General features: G+C 33.1%; 1 protein-coding gene across 5 annotated transcripts in view; it reads left to right on the top strand.

The window, feature by feature from the left end:
* The window catches only part of RIMS2 (regulating synaptic membrane exocytosis 2), a 773,533-nt gene that overhangs the window by 564,007 nt on the left and 191,563 nt on the right, over positions 1 to 17,963 (top strand). For 2 of the 5 annotated variants that reach the window (XM_011931160.1, XM_011931170.1), the window contains one exon: positions 17,064 to 17,164. The exons of the other annotated variants lie outside the window; for them this stretch is intronic. In XM_011931160.1, the coding sequence (XP_011786550.1) occupies positions 17,064 to 17,164 (101 nt within the window). The remainder of the gene's footprint in view (positions 1 to 17,063; positions 17,165 to 17,963) is intronic. 5 annotated transcript variants of the gene reach the window in all.

Here is a 17,963-nt window from a genome sequence, read left to right as displayed (position 1 = left end):
ACCTGTAATGATGAATTAGTAAGGAGTTTGTATAATACCCACTTTCAGGATTATTTTTAAAAAGAGAAAACTTCTTTTAATAGTAGAACTGGGCATTGGACTATACCTTGAACACTTCATTTGTTCATCCATAGCACCAGAAACAAGACAAATTACTTCTAGATTTTTCTTCAAAAAAAATGAAAAGGTCGGGCGGTGGCTCATGCCTGTAATCCCAGCACTTTGGGAGGCCAAGGTGGGCGGATCACGAGGTTGGGAGATCCAGACCATACTGGCTAACACGGTGAAACCCCGTCTCTACTAAAAATACAAAAAATTAGCCGGGCGCGGTGGCTCAGGCCTGTAATCCCAGCACTTTGGGAGGCCTAGGCAGGCAGATCACGAGGTCAGGAGATCGAGACCATCCTTGCTAACACGATGAAACTCCATCTCTACTGAAAATACCAAAAATTAGCTGGGCATGGTAGCGGGCGCCTGTAGTCCCAGCTACTCGGGAGCCTGAGGCAGGAGAATGGTGTGAACCCGGGAGGCGGAGCTTGCAGCGAGCCCCCAGGCGAGATCCCGCCGCTGCGCTCCACCCTGGGCGACAGAGTGGAGACTCCATCTCAAAAAAACAAACAAAAAACCGAAACCATGCTTTTATTAAAGAACAATAAAACAAGCAATGTTTTATTTTCTGTTGTCCTGTTCAGAGGCATGTTGGTATAGGCAATAAAACATGAAATTTGAAGGCCAATGTGATCTTGGATAAGTTTCCTAATTTCTCCAATCTCAGTTTCATCATTGTTAAAAAATAAGGTTGAGGGTTGATAATTTGTATGTGTACGTGTGTGTATACTTTCAACCAACAGGAAAAAATAAAAATAAATGACCAGCCAAAATGAAAAATTTTCCACTTCAATAGCAAGCAAATAAATTTCAAAAAAGGAAAACACACAAAAAGACATAGTCTACCACTTTTCTCATTTAGGATTGAAGACTTGTGTTTAAAATTAGAGAAATTTTTCATTAAATGTCTAGCAGGTAGCCAGAAGCATATTGTTAATACAAATCATTTTAAACTATTCAAATTCCTTCTTTAAATAATTTTCTAATGCCCAAATGTATACTTTGTGTTCAGAATTATAGTCAGTTCTAGATTTCAGGTGTTAGTAGTGAAAATATGAGTCTTTACTAGGATAGGAATACAATTCCAAGACTATTAAAATCTCCTTATAAAATAGCCAAATAACCTACAAATTTGGCTACGTTAGACTCAAGTCATTCCTAGTTATTATATGGTATATTAAAGTATAATACAATATAATTGCTCTCCATAAAGGAAAGGTTATTTCTGAAATTCTTATTCTCCTACTATAAAGATACCTTATATTCCAAACATTTATTTGTTCAGCAAACATCTATTAAATATGTATGCATCAGGCCTTATTCTAGGTGCTGGAGACATAACAGTGACATAGACATACAAGATCTCCCCACATGGAAATTACCTTTTTGAAAGAAAGTAGTCCCTAAAAAGTTAAACTTAGATAGTTTTAAGTGCTCTTATTTAAAATTCTTTTGCAATCTAGTGGGATTAGGGTAGGGAAGCAGCTATTTTTGATGGAATAATCCAGGAAGTCTTATCTAAGGAAGTGATGTTTGAACTAAACCAGAAGAGTAAGAAGAAACCCGATATGTAAAGTAGCCAGGAAATACATCATACTAAAGACCCTTAAACAGAAGATAAAGTAAGGGAATTAAAGTTTAGAAGAGGAGAAAAATTTATGCTATAAAATATTTTTGTGAGCAGGCATTTAAGCGTCAGTGAAGGATAAGGGAGTTTTTAAACTTTAAGTTTTAGAATGAATGAAGTGTAGCACTGGATGGCAGTTATGATTAAAATATGTTTGTTAAATTTTCTGAGTTGAAATGAAAGAGTACATTTGTAATAAGCCAAGTTTGTGATCAAGGATTTAGTAAATACTAACATGTACACAATACTTAATATTCATTAGAACATAGTGAATTTCAGTTATGATTTTTTTCAGATCCCTTTCTTCCTCTTTGCCCATTTAAAGCTCTATACTTCTATATCTGTGATGAAAACATAACATATACGAAGATAAATTGGCCATGCACGGTGGTGCATGCCTGTAATCTCAGCACTTTAGGAGTCCAAGGCAGGGAGGATCACTTGAGGCCAGGAGTTTGAGACTAGCCTGGACAACACAGCAAGACCCCATCTCTACAAAAAATTTAAAAATCAGCTGAGTGTGGTGGCACACGCCTGTAGTCCCTGCTGTTTGGGAGGCTGAGGTGGGAGGTTGTCTTGAGCCTAGGAGTTGAAGGCTACAGTGAGCCATAATTGCAGCAGTGCACTCCAGCCTGGATAATGCATCAAGACCCTGTCTCAAAAAGAGTGTGTGTGTATACACACACACACACACATATATATATATATTTGGTTAATCCATTATGTTGCATAACTTATGGGAAGAACATAGTTATAGATTATAGATTGTGCTAGTATGAAGGAGGTTGATAGGCTTGTTTAGAGTAAAGGGGTGAGAATTTAAGGAAATCTGTAAAAATGTTAAAGAATGACTATATTACAGCCCAAAGTTGGGTTCATAGGGAAATCAGATGAAATATTACCAAAAAAAATGGACAGAGGAGAAACTGCTCAAAAAGAAAAGGGTAAAGATGTCAAAAGGAAGGAAAGATGCTGGAAAAAGAGGAAAGAATGAAATAAAATCTGACTCTGCGTGTGTGTGTATGTGTGTGTGTGTGTGAGAGAGAGAGAGAGAGGAGTCATTTCATGACAATATTTTCGATCATAAGTTTTGGAGAAGGGCACGTCAATCTCTGTCACCTACTAGTTATATGATCTTGTGTAAATTGTCTACTAAGTAAGATTGAGAAAAAAAAATAAGTCCTATCTCATATAGTTGTGCTGATTAAGTGACAGACTTGTAATACATGCAAAACTCTTAGCACAATTCCTGGGATATACAGAGTATTATTACTTTTAAGAATTTGATTTTTCAGTCTGTCACAGATGGACATTTGGGTTGATTTTTCAGAGAACAGTAGTACTAAGTTCTAAAATAGTAGATTTTAACTGTGTATTCTCTACAGCTTTCTTACATTTCATTTTCTTTGCCTTCAGCAAGTAGAATTCTAGACTAAAAACATTACTGAAGAAAAAGAAAAAGCTAGACATAAATGTGGTCAGTGGTTACTGGGCAAGCAGGAAGAGGACTGACATCAAAGCAGCATCAGGGAATTTTTAGGGTGATAGAAGTACTCTGTATATTGATTGTGGTGAGTTTACATGACTAAATCCATTTGTCAAATGTCACAGAACTTTGCACTAAGTTGTGTGAACTTTATGTAAATTATACCTCGATAAATCTGACTTTTAAAATTATTGAAAATACAGAAAATTAAAATGGATTTTATATAATACTAAAATAGTTCTAATATACTAATAGAAAAAGATAATTTACCTAATCTAACACATCCCAAGCAACTAAGATCCCTTCCCAAGATAGGGGTCCACAGAGCCATGGTAATGGGTGGGGTTAGCCTGCAGCTTCAAAACTCAAAGTGAAAGAGACAAGATGACTAAGGGGTTTAGCTAGATATCAAAGAAGGGACTAGAGCTTTGAATCTCAAGCAGTGGGCAAGAAACCAAAAAAGATCGAGATATATTTAGGGCTGACATAGTGTCTGAGAGCAGGCAAGACAGTTAACAAAGAAGTAGATTCTGGATATTGTAGATATTCATTGATAATGATTATAGGAGAAGAAGAGATATGAGATATAATTTTAACTTGTTTGGGGCAAGTTGAGTTTTAGGTGCTGATGGAAAGTTTTAGGTGTTTGGGGATGACTAGGAGACAACTGGAAATGTGAGTCTTAGAGCTTACAGGAAAGGTAGAAGCTGAAGGATAGCGCCTTCAGTATTGATGGGACATTAAAGATATAGAATTAAATAAAAAACTACTCAGGGATAGAATAAAAAAGGAAAGCTATAATAACACTTTGGGAAATGCATAAATTAGAAAAATCAGCTGAGAACGATGAGCCAGCAAAGTAGCTTGATAAAGAGTGAACTGGGAGAAAAGTACAGGGCCAAACAGTTGAAGAAAACGTCAAGGACAGTGTAATAATTTTAGGTAACCTTTGAGAGGTAAGTTTTACAATATCCACCCAGCTACAGTAATCAGTGATTAGGTTTTTCTTTAAAGTCACCACAAATTAAGTAGAGGGAATTCTTACTAATGAACCACCAGTAAACCACACAACATGTTGCATTGAACTCAATATTGGAGATACAGTAAGAAGCTCCCTATATTTGGATATTCTTACTTTATAGCTCAAATATATAAGGCTCAGTTGAATGAACCCAGATGCTCAAGTTATGTAAAAACTCATTGTTTTTATTCTAGCTGCAATAGGTCCCACTTTAAAAACTTGGAATGATAATGAATGATTGATGGCTAGATTGTTAATTACACATATTATAGATCTTCTCTTGGGAAATTCAGTATAAGAACTAGTTCTGACAGGGAGATTGGGAATGTTTTAGAGTAGTTGAGGAAGGAGGACTCAGTGATCAAAACCAATTTTTATTGCGCATTTTCTCAAATTTCTTAACTCTTCTTTTAAAATGCAGTCAACATTTTGGATAATTAAATCACTTAGTATAAATTGTTTTAATATGTAATTGAGTGTACCACTGTATGCAGGTACTATTTTTATTTCTAGCTTACAGATTGAAAAATTGAAGTACAGGTTAGTTAAATAAATTACTCAAGCCGTTTGAAGCTGGAATTTTAACCAAAGCAATAACTTTGTGCCAGAACCCATGTCTTTAAAGCCAAGAAGACCAAACAAAGAATGGGGACACTGTGCAGAGAATATTAAGAGAGAACAATACTAGAGGTCTGGGAAGGGGAAAGCAAGAAGAGAGGAATTCAGAAAGGGATATTTAACATCCATGGAGACCAGCTCACTCTAGTTTGCAATGATATTTAAGATCCTCGATGTAACTAGTTTTCACACAAGGGCATTTGAAGGGTTAAAAGTCATTGAAGCCAACATTACATTGAGAAAAAAGAAAAAAATTAAATTAAAAACTCAGTCCAGTTTCTCCTAGTCTGTCCTGATGTCTGTCCATCTAATTCTCATCCTTCTTAATCTGAGAGTGACCCCATCTAATTGTTAATTCCTCTTTATTCTCAGTATTGAATGGAAACGTTTTATGAGATTTCCCTATTCATGAAACATTTAAGATGCATTCCTTTGAATTCTAAGGTAATGTTAACACTACATGACATTAGCTGCTCTGTGTAGTCATTCTTGTACACTTAACCAATAACAATAAGCAGCAGCATCTCAGGAAAAAGCAATACAGTTTGGTGTCCAAGCATGAGTACTATCTAAAATCCATATATCTAAATATTTCTTTTTGTCATTAAAAATAATTATTTCAGTTTAAGGGTGATCCTAATTTGTCTAAAAATGTTATATCACTTTGTAAAAAAAAATTAGCCAAATGGATAAAATGTAGCAAAAGTTAAAATGTGCTTCTTTCCTTTTAATCACAATATTGCTACATAAGCTTCACTGATTTTATTCTATAACTCAAGTGTATAATCATTTTCCAGGATGATCACCATGAATATAAGGAGGAAATTACTTTCACAAATCCTTCTTATCTGTTCTTATATTAGAGTCATATCACGTTTGCAATTTATAATCATAATTTATTTTAGTGATGTTTCTTTAAGTATCAAATATTTTATTTTTCTCTGTAGGTTTGCACAATTTAATTTTCCAGGCACAGTTTAATCATCTTATTTGACATGTGTGTTGTTTGCAACATGGTATTAGCATAAAGAAAATTAAATATTTTATAACATCAGTGAAAATATGAAGTGATATATCTAGCAACTAATATTTTTCATTTAGTAATTTTGCCCTATTTCAGTCTTCTCTCTCCATTTATGATTCTACTCTTTTTGAAGGAGGAGAAGAGCGAAGTTCATTATATCAAACTTTCATTAAGGTTTGGGGGACATGATCACACGTGTTGTGTTTAGATCCTTTTAAGAGTATACATAGTATCATAGGATTCTATTATGAATTTTTTCTCATTCTTTATGTGCCTGTTTGTCTGCCTAACATGGAAGGTAAAAGATATCTTTAATACTCTCAAAAATATTTTATATCATAATTTTAATGCCATAGTTAATATAATTTAAATTTAGTTCACAAATTTTATTTAGTTCATACATTTAGATCCCAGATGTGGAATACAGTGGTATTTGATAATTATGTCATATCAGAACATTAAAAGATGAGGATGAGATGTACATACAGGGTGATAATACATGCTACTCTGTTAATCATATCTCCTTTAATGTGGGTATTTAGCAATCATGTAAAAGGTAGAGTGTTCTAAAGTCCATAACACAAATGGGGAATAGTTTATTAACAGTGAATTTGACTGTTATTTGTATCTTTTATAGACAATTATTGTACCTTTTCTTAGAAGCAATTTCAATAACCATTGTATTTCTTCTCTGAGGGACTTTTCATTTTAAAATTTAGTTTACCCTCAAAATATATCTTGCTTTTTCAAAGATACAGGAATTGTGACTAACAAGTTAACTAAGTTACTAGAAGGTTAGTAACATTTTCTTCTATACCTGTCACTGTATATTATGAAAAAAGAAATGTATATAGTGAAGCATTTGCACTTTAGCCTAAAAGATCCTTCTAGATAAGAGCACTCTTGTGACTCTTTTTCCTGGATAAAGTTCCTGGTTTAATGAATTTTTCAATATAATCAGTGTTTCATACGTCCTGTCTGTCTCTCCTGGACTCTGGCTAATCCTCTCTTTCTTCCTCTCTTCCTCTCTTTATCTCTGTCTTTCCCTCACTTCTTCCTTTATTCCATTTTCTTCCCTGCCTCTGCACACATATGAATATTTTGTAAAGGGAAATGTAATGAACGCAGTACCAGGACAAATATTAAAAATTTCTAGAGCACTTTACACTATCTATATTAATGAAATAAATATGATAATATAAAACAAAAAACACTTAAACATCATTTGACTTCAAAGTCAACCAACTGACCAGGCGTGGTGGGTCATGCCTGTTGTCCCAGCACTTTGGGAGGCCAAGGTGGGCAGATCATGAGGTCAGGAGATTGAGACCATCCTGGCTAACACGGTAAAACCCCGTCTCTACTAAAAATACAAAAAATTAGCTGGGCGTGGTGGCATGCGTCTGTAGTTCCAGCTACTCGGGAGGCTGAGGCAGGAGAATCGCTTCAACCCAGGAGGCAGAGGTTGCAGTGAGCTGAGATCGTGCCATTGCACTCCAGCCTGGATGACAGAGCGAGACACTGTCTCAAAAAAAAAAAACAAAAACAAAAAAAAACAAAGAGTTATGTAGCAGATGGGATTGTAATGAGTATCTAGTCCAAAACTATTCGTTTTACAGATGAAGACTTTTATGCTCAGAAAGTGACATGTTTGTAGGTACAGGACTCGTGAAGCCAGGACTAAAACCCAAGTCTTGTCTCTTTTTTATCTTTTCAACCAATGCTGTTTTTAAAGGTTTTCTTCAGCTGGGCACAGTGGCTCATGCCTGTAATCCCAACACTTTGGGAAACCAAGGTGGGAGAACTGCTTGAGCCCACGTTTTTGAGACCAGCCAGGGAAACATAGCAATACCTCATCTCTACTAAAAATAAAAAATAAAAACAACTGAGCGTGGTATGCACACCTGTGGTCTCAGCTACTTGGAAGGCTGAGGCAGGAGGATCAGTTAAGCCTGGGAGGTCAAAACTTTATAATGAACTGTGATTGAGCTACTGCATTCAATCCTGGCCGACAGAGCAACACTCTGTCTCAAAAAAAAAAAAAAAAGTTTTTATTTAATCCTATGTATCATAAATATGCCCTTTCCCTAAATCTGAGCAGTTTCAAGGTCCCATCAACTCTGTGGTGGTTACTTCCACTGCACTCTTCAGGCATAAAACCCTAATCTTCCCCCATGGACCAAGTACGTCCTTATTTCTTTTTTCTTTTTCTTTTTCTTTTTTTTTTCTTTTTGAGACAAGGTCTCACTCTCAGGCTAGAGTGCAGTGGCACAAACATGGCTCACTGCAGCCTTGACCTCTTAGGCTCAAGCAATCCTCCTTCCTCAGCTTCTCATGTATATGGGACCACAGACACATGCCACCACCCCGGCTAAATTTTTGATTTTTTGTTGAGACGAGTTCTCACTTTATTGCCCAGGCTGTTTGCAAACTCCTGGGCTCAACCAGTCCTCCTGCCTCAGTCTCTCAAAGTGCTGGGATTACAAGTGTGAGCCATCTCGCACAACTACATCCTGATTTTTAATATCAAAACCTAAAATAATACTAAAATCTAAGTCCTCTGGATAATAAAATTTCAGTTAGTCTGTTCACTGAATTTAGAGATCAAAAACAAACATATGCTATTTTCTTAGATTACTAGATCCCTCCTAATCAACTTATACCCAAAATAGTTTAGATATCAGTTTCTTTTTACTATAGGGAAAGGAGTCTGTGGTATTTGTCTATACACCTCCCTTGAAGTGTTTTTTAATGAATATGGTGGAGAGTTAGTAGAGAAGCACAAGACAACTACACACAGTAACAAGTAACCTAAACATCTAAAATAGGTTGTTAAGGTTTAGAGCCCAATTTAAAAGACTAGCATTCATAACTGTGAACCTGGAGGTAATACAATTTTGTAAGTTCTTTCCTTTTTCATTTCATTCCCTTTTTTCATTAAAGCACATGTGGAGTTCAGGTTTCTTACAACATTCCTAGGAGCAAAGGAAATGTTATTTTTAAACATTGTTATAAGCAAAATCAAATTAATATTCCTCTATTCCAAATGTGTCAGGTCCTAGTAAAAACAATAGAAAAATGCTCAACATTGATTGATTTGGAAGTAAATATGCCTCAAAACTAGTGTATCTTAGTTGAACAATTAATTTGTTTACTCTTTAAAATAAAATATTTCAGTTTGCATTAGTACAATATACTAACATAATTTGGTACATGAGTCATGCTTTTCATGAAGTATTCATTTCCATGCTTCTTCTCAATTTGTTCTGGTTTTTGTTATTCTTTGCATTACCATCTACTTTTAATACATAATTTAACGAAAAGCACTCTTGTCCAGGTACGATGGTTCACACAAGTAATCCCAGCACTTTGGGAGTCCAGGGTGGGTGGAACTCTTGAGCTCAACATTTGTGTTTGAGACCAGCCTGGGCAACATGGCAAAAACCTACCTCTAAAAAAACACAAAAAAATAGCCAGATGTGGTAGCACACACCTGTAGACCCCGCTACTCAGGAGGCCAAGGTGGAAGGATCACTTGAGCATGGGAGGTGGAGGCAGCAGTGAGTAATGATTGCACCACTGCACTCCATCCTGGGCAGCAGAGTGAGATCCTATCTCAAAAAAGAAAAGGCATAATTTTTTATGAAGTTCTAGTATATAATATGTGAAGTTTCATTATAAAATTACAAAATATTTCATTCTAGGTAAGTGATTCTGAAGAAATGATTTTGAAGTACCTTTTGAAAAATGTCTTGAATAAATCCTTAAGTCTCACATCTGAAAACACTAATAGGGAAAATGTTAAAGCATGACATCATTTTTTGCATTAATATTCATAAAAATTGGAAAAATCTATAGTTTATTCAATTTAGAATGATTTCTTTTTATATATCACTATCAATTAATACATCCAAATTCCTTATTTAACAAATATATGTCCTTATGATAAATTAAGTAATGAATAATTTCACATCTGCATTTTACAAAGCATTTCACATTTATTTCCAAAACATTTTAATCAAACTACAACAAAAACATATGACTTTCAAACTGGATAATTTGCTTTTCACATAAACATTGTATCTTGTATTTTTTAATTACACTTTTCTTCCTATAAAAGTAACATACAGTTGTATAAAATTTATAAATGATGTATTAACCTAAATAAGAAATCAAATAGCATTTATACATACTTTCAATACCCAGTAATAACTACTAACATTCTGGTGTATAAGTCTTCAAATCTTTTTTGTTCTCTGTCTTATTTATAGGTTGTGTGTATATATATTTTTATAAATATATATTTATCTTTAAAATTGTTTTAAACTATGCTATTATTTTTACTGTTTAATCTGTTTCATAATTACTAATTGCAATATGTTTATATTATATGAACACACATGTACAACATCCTCATCATTTTTTATGGATGCGTTGTATTCTGTAGATATACCATTATGCAATTAGATAATTACCTATTTTGCACCTTTAGGAATTTTTTTCCCAATGTCTTTACAATTATCAAACAATGGTATGATTAGTATGCTTGTGTATACATCTTTGCACGCTGACATGTCTTGAGGAAAGCTCCTGGGAAGTGAAATTTCAGGGTCAAAATTCAAATGATCAAAATATGGTCAAAAATTTGATCAAAAGTGATAAAAAATATGATCATTTTTAAGTTTTTTCATATACAGTGCCAATAAGTTATATTTTAAAGTAATTTTTTCGCAGTTTTTAGGTAGTGAAAGAACAATTAAAATATTCATTAAAATTGGCCAGGCGTGGTGGCTCATGCCTGTAATCTCAGCACTTTGGGAGGCTGAGGTGGGCAGATCACGAGGTCAAGAGATCGAGACCATCCTGGCCAACATGGTGAAACCCCGTCTCTACAAAAAATACAAAAATTAGCTGGACATGGTGGCACATGTCTGTAATCCCAGCTACTCGGGAGGCTGAGGCAGGAGAACTGCTTGACCCCAGGAGGCAGAGGATGCAGTGAGCTGAGATCGCACCACTGCACTCCAACCTGGCAACAGAGCGAAACTCCGTCTCAAAAATAAATAAATAAATAATTCATTAAAATCAAGTATTTTATTTTCTTCTTGAGTGGCACTGCCCTTTAAAATACAGTTATGACATAAAATATTACACATTCTTATCTCATGAGACATATTAGCAATTTCTATACTTCTCTGTTGAAATTGTTCTTTTTATATTATATCTCATTGAATCTAGAAAATAAATATGTGTAGCCATGCTTTCCCATCTGTAATTGCCACCTTGAAGTGAGCCAATAGCTGTATACACTGATGATACCTTTTTATTCACTGCACTTCATTTGGTACATATTGAAATGGTGAATTTAGCATTGAGGGTCCACAATTTGGCTTTTTTAGTTTTGTTCATTTTAAATATGTTATTTCTGTCATTCTCATTATTTATTGTATCTTCTTTTGTGTCTATTCCACATTGTTTGTATTTTCTTAAAAGTTCATAAAATGCAATTTAATAAGATAGTTATCAAAATTATTTTTTCTTCTCAATAGTTTAAGTTAATTAACTTTAATTTTTTAAAAAAATGTGTCTTTTCTATATAAGTAATATACTTCTTTAGCTTCAATTAGAAGCAAAACCTCAGATAATATTTTGATTTATGTTCAGATTATATTTATTATATCACTCTGTACTTTTTAAAAATCAATTAGATTTATTAAAGCTACACTTTGTGTATTTTGTTATCAATTATTTGGATAGTTTCAACAGAAAACATTTTGCGTTTGGGAATCCTTCACTACTGATTACAACTTCATATTTACACCAATACCTTTAATTCTTAAATTTAACTGAAAAACAAACCTAATGTGTACTTTTTAAGAGAATACTATTTAGAATAAATTTCAGTGTAAAGTGCAAATGTTTAATGATCATCCCACAAGTTCTTGATATGTTGTTATGTTAAAAAATATAAACAATAAAATTTGTTTTCTAAACTCCAGTTATTTCAAGGCAGATGTTAGTTTTGTAAAGACATACAATAATCAAAAACAACTCCACACACATATGACTGTTTATCAGAAGCCTTCATCAAATAGCCAGTTAGTGCAATTCTTTATCTCAATTAAAGGAAATACTTTTTTAACTTAAGGTTGAATATTTATATAAAAATAGAAGACATGGGGTAAGGAATAGAGGGAATGTTTTTAAATCACTAAATTATCCACAAGAATTTGAAGTACTAGTCAATGCCATTTCTGACTTCCAAGATGTCTATAATTGCAAATTTCTAATTTTTTCCTGAAGTTTGGGGTTTTTTCTTGAGTTTTCATATTGAGCTTAAGAGTTTTCCCTCTTAAGATCCTTGGATTTGAGCATTTTGTTTAAGATTTCAAGATGGATGACTGAGTCAACAATCCTGCCATATTCTGGTCGCTGTTCAGCTTCCTTGTGGATTACATCACTGCTAAACCTGTGCCCTTACTTCAAAGAAGTTTGGGCTATGAAATTGCGTTGGGACTCCAGGGGCATGCTCATGCTCTTTCACTCTCTCTCTCTCTGTCTTTCTGTGTGTGGGGGAGTGTGTGTGTGTTTGGAAAAGCAAACTTAAAACGATTACTGTTTGCGTACTACAGAAATCACTGAAAGTATACTGATGATCTTTGTAGTGTGTGCATGTAGTAAAACCTAAACAGCCACTAGCTGGCTGCCAGCTAATGTGGCCATATTCAACTATATCTTTGATTAAAAAAATCCACGTATAAATTAACTTTTTTTTATATTGGATGCCATAGCAGCTTTATCAGTATAACTTTAACTTTCCGGGCACATTAAATAGCTTTTTAAAGTTCAAAATAACTATAAAATTAATTTTTTATTTAAGAACAAGTAAATCTCTTAAAAGCCTTATATCAAAATAAATAGCTACAGAATATGTGATATGATTTAAGAAAATAAGTTAAATCAAGAACAACAAAATATTGGATTTTTTAAGTCAGTGGCTGAAAATGGGCCAGAAGTTTCCAATTTAAAAAATGAATATTTTGAGATATTTATTAATTCCAGAACATCCACATATACTGTCTTTTTTTTGTGCTCTGCCTTAAAATTTATAAAGTAGAATAAAAGTCTTTTATAATTTAAGAAAGGAGATTACTATAAATTAAGAGAAAGGAAGAAAAGTTTTGTTTAAAATGTCATTTATTGAGTAGGAATGCTAACATGTATGGAATTTAGGAGTATTTATATATATATATATCAAAAAACAGAGGGCCATTTCCAGCATAATTTAAATCAACTATGGTATTTATGAAACAAGATATTTATGCAACAAGAAATTATATTTTCTCTATTTAGTTAATAATTTACTTATATCAAAAAGAATTTGAGATAACTTGAATATTAGTTTAATACATTATACATTAACAGATTATTACATTAATATATATTTGCAAACATGTAGAAACTGTCATTGTAAATGTATTTCTCAAAGAAATTGGGTTGTCCCATTACCATCTTTATCAAATTTTTTTACAATTTGAAAATATCTTGGGATTTGATTTGATTTCTAAGATATAATTACCCTAATTTTTTAAGCATACTTGAATTACAAAACCATATCAAACCACTAAGAAGTCTTCTGAAATAAGCACAGTTCATCACATATAAGAAAATGAATCTTAGAGATTCCAAGAGAAACTTACTCTCCAAACCTATAAACCAGCATTTTTCAAAATTTTTATTTTGGAAAGTTTGAAATTATTTCAACAAAATATTAACAGATGGAGAAAAAAGGTAAGTGTTCTGTGGTCGAGTGATTATTCTTTATTATAGGTATTTGAGGGCCTTGTATATACAGATTTTTACTGTGAATCTGAGAGAAAGAGAGAGGAAATTGAACAAAATTCATTCACTTCATCACTTTCATTTATTTTCCTTTTATAGAGTGTATATAGTATATCAGAGCTGAAACAAAGTTTAGGAATTATGTGGTCCTTTCCTCAACTAGTGAACAGTCCTTCTATTTTATTGATTTCTCTAAATTGCTTTTCATTCCAAGGGAGAAAGACTTAGTTTGGTTGAAATCAAAATATTATTACTGGATTATTTTTCTTAGATAGAGCAAAGGACCAGCAAAGAAAAATCACCTTGCTGGTGAAGAATCCTCTATGCTGGATCACTTTATCAATAGGAGACTTTTCTTTCTAAGGTTTTTATTCTACATGGAGTGTTTTCTTTTTGGGAATAGCTTCTACAAATATAGAAAAGGAACAGAAGACTTCATATGAACCAAATAATTTTTGGGTAGGGAGACCTGTTTGGTTACTGTTTGCCCCAAGGGTTTTACTCTCCTAGGAGGATTTGAAGTTATAAGGTAAAAGGATATTTACTCAAGTTTACTGACTAAAGTAGTCCTTTGAGATTTCACTGGTTAAGACTCCATTGAAGAATTTTCCCATTTGGGAACTGTCTATAGATGATGATTGGGTCTGGAGATGAGAGATTTGTTTGAGAATATAATTTAGCTGATGACATATTTAAATGGTTAGAAAGCTCTGTTTGCATCTTGTTTTGCTTATCCAGCAAATACAGATTAATATTCTCCCTAGATCTGCCAGTGGTCTGTTAAATAGAAGTTATATTGTATAAATCTACCTAATTTTTAAACCATTTCTAAAGAGAAAGACACTTTTGCAAGCACTGTTAAACCAATATGCCAGAGACCAAATCTGACTCACTACCTGTTTTGTAAACAAAGTTTTATTGGAATAAAGCCACACTTATTATGTATGCATTGTCTGCAGTTGCTTTCATGCTAAGGTGGCAGAGTTGTGGCAGAGTAACAGTTTTCATATGGTTCACAAAGTCTGCAATATTTGTCATTAGGCCCTTTACAGAAAAAGTTTACCAGCTACTGCCAGTGTTATTCACATTACTACCTAGTAATCAGAAGGAATTTTAATGTAGCTTTCCTAGGATGTTGCCATCCAGAAAATAGTCTAAATATTGGAAAATGTATATACCTGTTTCTATGTATGTATTTATCCCTACATATTTATATCTATATGTGTGTGTGTTTTAACTTGTCAATTGGTGCTATTTATATTATATCAACATGAAACTTTTTGAGAAACTTTCCAAACACACCTTTTAGCTAATATTCTTTTAGGACCCATAACTTTGTAATGTTGGGCTCATTTTTTTTTTATTGACTTGCCTTTGGAGAAAACATGTTTACCTGAAAGTATCTTTTGAAGTATAAAGAATTCCAAAGTCGTATTTTAATAGACTAATAGATACTTGTATTTGACTATATTTCACATTTACATCATGGAAGCACTCACCTGGTTTTATATGTCATTCAAATTATATTAACCTAGCATTATTATTCCTCACTTTCAAATTTGACTCAGAGTCAGTTACTCAAATCATTATTAACATGTGTCTATTACAAGGAAGAAATTGTCTTACTTTATCGAATAGTTGATTTAAATTTGCTGGTATTTAGAGGAAATATATAAGTTTTTTTGTATATTTATTTAAGATTTTCTTTTTGAAACATTTTCTTCCCTTTTCAAATTATTTTAATTAACCAATTTTCCTTTAAAATTTGTTACTAACAAGAACTATCTAATATGCAATGAGATTTTTGCAGGGCAGAGAGTAATACTAAAAAATTAAAACATTAAAAATTTAAAAATATTGGCTCAAGAGGGGATACCATAACTTCTAGTTATACTGGTACCTTTTTAATCCCCTTTTCCTTTACTCCATTTAAAAAATCAGGTAAGTATTAATATACCTGTTTTTTAATAGGCACACTTATGTCTAGCTGTCTTTACTGCAGTTTTAAAGTCATGATCTTAAGCAAGGGGTACGTGTGTGTACGTTGACATTCCTACCTAAACACGTTGTGTGAATTTACTGACATTTTATTATGGATATCCAGTTGAGTTCACTAAGCTCATTTTTCCCAGTATGTAGATTTATAGCATATGATCAAGATTTTTAAATTATATATATTTATGAGAAATTGAATATTCCTATAAATCTTTTTTTAAAAAAATCATAAATATACTTTTTTTTGAGATGGGATCTCACTGTATTGGCCAATCTGGAGGGCAGTAGTGTGATCATAGCTCACTGTAGCCTCCCGACTCCTGGTCTCAAATAATCCTCCAACCTCAGCCTCCCAGGATACTGGGACTATAGGGACACCTAGCTAATTTTTTGTTGTTGTTGTGGAGACAGGGTCACGCTATGTTGCCCAGGATGGTCTTGAACTCCTGGTCTCAAGCAATCCTCCTGCTTCAGCCCCTCAAAGTGTTGGGATTATAGGCATAAGCCACTGTGCCTGCCCCGTAAATATACATCCAAAATGCTTTTTCATGTTTTCTAGAATTTGCTAACTGAATTTAGTTCTTGTTCTAACCCAAATTTTTGAAGACCTTCTGAATATTTACAACTGATATGTTTTGAGGTAGCACCTGTTACAGAGGGCATTAATGTCTTTCTGTAAGAGGCTTGCCATCTCACTTTCTTAACTCTTTATATTCTAATTTTTTAGAAAAACTGATTTCAGTCATACTTTGTGCCTTTACTGACATGGTATGCTATCAGCAGTATTACTACAAGAACCTCGTTGTTGATCCTAGTTCTAGAAAATTCAAATTCAAAAGTTTCTGATATTTGGATTCACACATATGCTGGGGCAAACTGCTTCAATACATAGCCTAATTTTATGATAATAGTTTCTAAATGCAGTTCTAAAATAGTATTTGAAAGCAACTTATAACTTTAATACCTATAAATAAATCATGATGAATTAAAAGTCAAAGTTCACATGATATTACTATTGTCAAATTTCTGTGCAGTCAAATATATTCCGGACATACACGTACCAGAAATTATTTTCTATTTAATGAAGATTTGTTATCTTCTCTTTAAATTTATTTATATTTTATTCAGATTGAAATTATTTTACATATTTAACATCATGTTTTTACTTACCAAATTGTATACTTTAAATACATCTTTAAAATTATATGACATTTAATTCGTACATGCTATGTTGAGTGAAAGTAATATACCAGCCTAGCATTTCTTCTTTTATACATCCTGTAAGTCCGACTCAGAAATAAGAACTGAACATTAATTTTATGGGTTTTTTTCTACTCGATAGGTACTATGGATATAGAGGAGAGAAATCGCCAAATGAAAATTAACAAATACAAACAGGTAGCCGGATCAGATCCCAGACTGGAACAAGATTACCATTCGAAGGCAAGACATTTTTCTTTTTAAAAGTTGTAAAATAATCAATCATATGAAACAGATTCTTTCAAACTACTAAACGCAGATTAGTCAGACACAAACATATAATGCCATGGCCCTATGATATTTTTAAGTGCTAAAATTTATGTGTTTGTATACAGCTGTTAGCAATAGAATTTGCCTTACTTAAAAAAAAATTATAAAATACAAAAGATTAAACATCTGAAGGACTAATCTTCTAGAATTTTTCATTTTGTAAAATCTGTAGCCCCTCAAAAATGTTTAAGAACTTAAATGATCTTATGGTTTTCTTTCATATAGATTTTTTCTCATTTTATATTATTTTAATTGAATCTAGTTTATTACTGAATTATTGGAACAAAATACAAATGGTGCCTGGCTTATAATGGATCAACTTACAAGTTTCTGACTTTAGGATAGTGTGAAAGCAATACACATTCAGTAGAAGCCACATATCAAGTACTCATACAACCATTCTGTTTTTCACTTTCAGTATTCAGTAAATTACATGAGCTATTCAATACTTTATTGTAAAATAGGCTTTCAGTTAGATGATTGTTGCCCAACTACAGGCAAATGTCAAGTGTTCTAAACGTGTTTGAGGTGGGCTAGGCTAAGCTGTGATGCTCGGAAGATGTATTAAATGCATTTTCAACTTACAATGGGTTCATTGGGACATAACCGCATCATGAAGCAAACAGCATCTGTACATATTCATGAAGTGCTGTTAGAGGTTAAAAAGTCTTTTAGTATGAATCTTTTTTTAACTACTTTTTGGGAATAAGTT

This window comes from Colobus angolensis, unplaced genomic scaffold, assembly GCF_000951035.1.
Source record: "Colobus angolensis palliatus isolate OR3802 unplaced genomic scaffold, Cang.pa_1.0 Scaffold121, whole genome shotgun sequence".
In the NCBI taxonomy this organism is placed as follows: domain Eukaryota; kingdom Metazoa; phylum Chordata; class Mammalia; order Primates; family Cercopithecidae; genus Colobus; species Colobus angolensis.
Note: the sequence above shows the minus strand (reverse complement) of the source record. Positions and strands in the feature narration are given on the sequence as shown.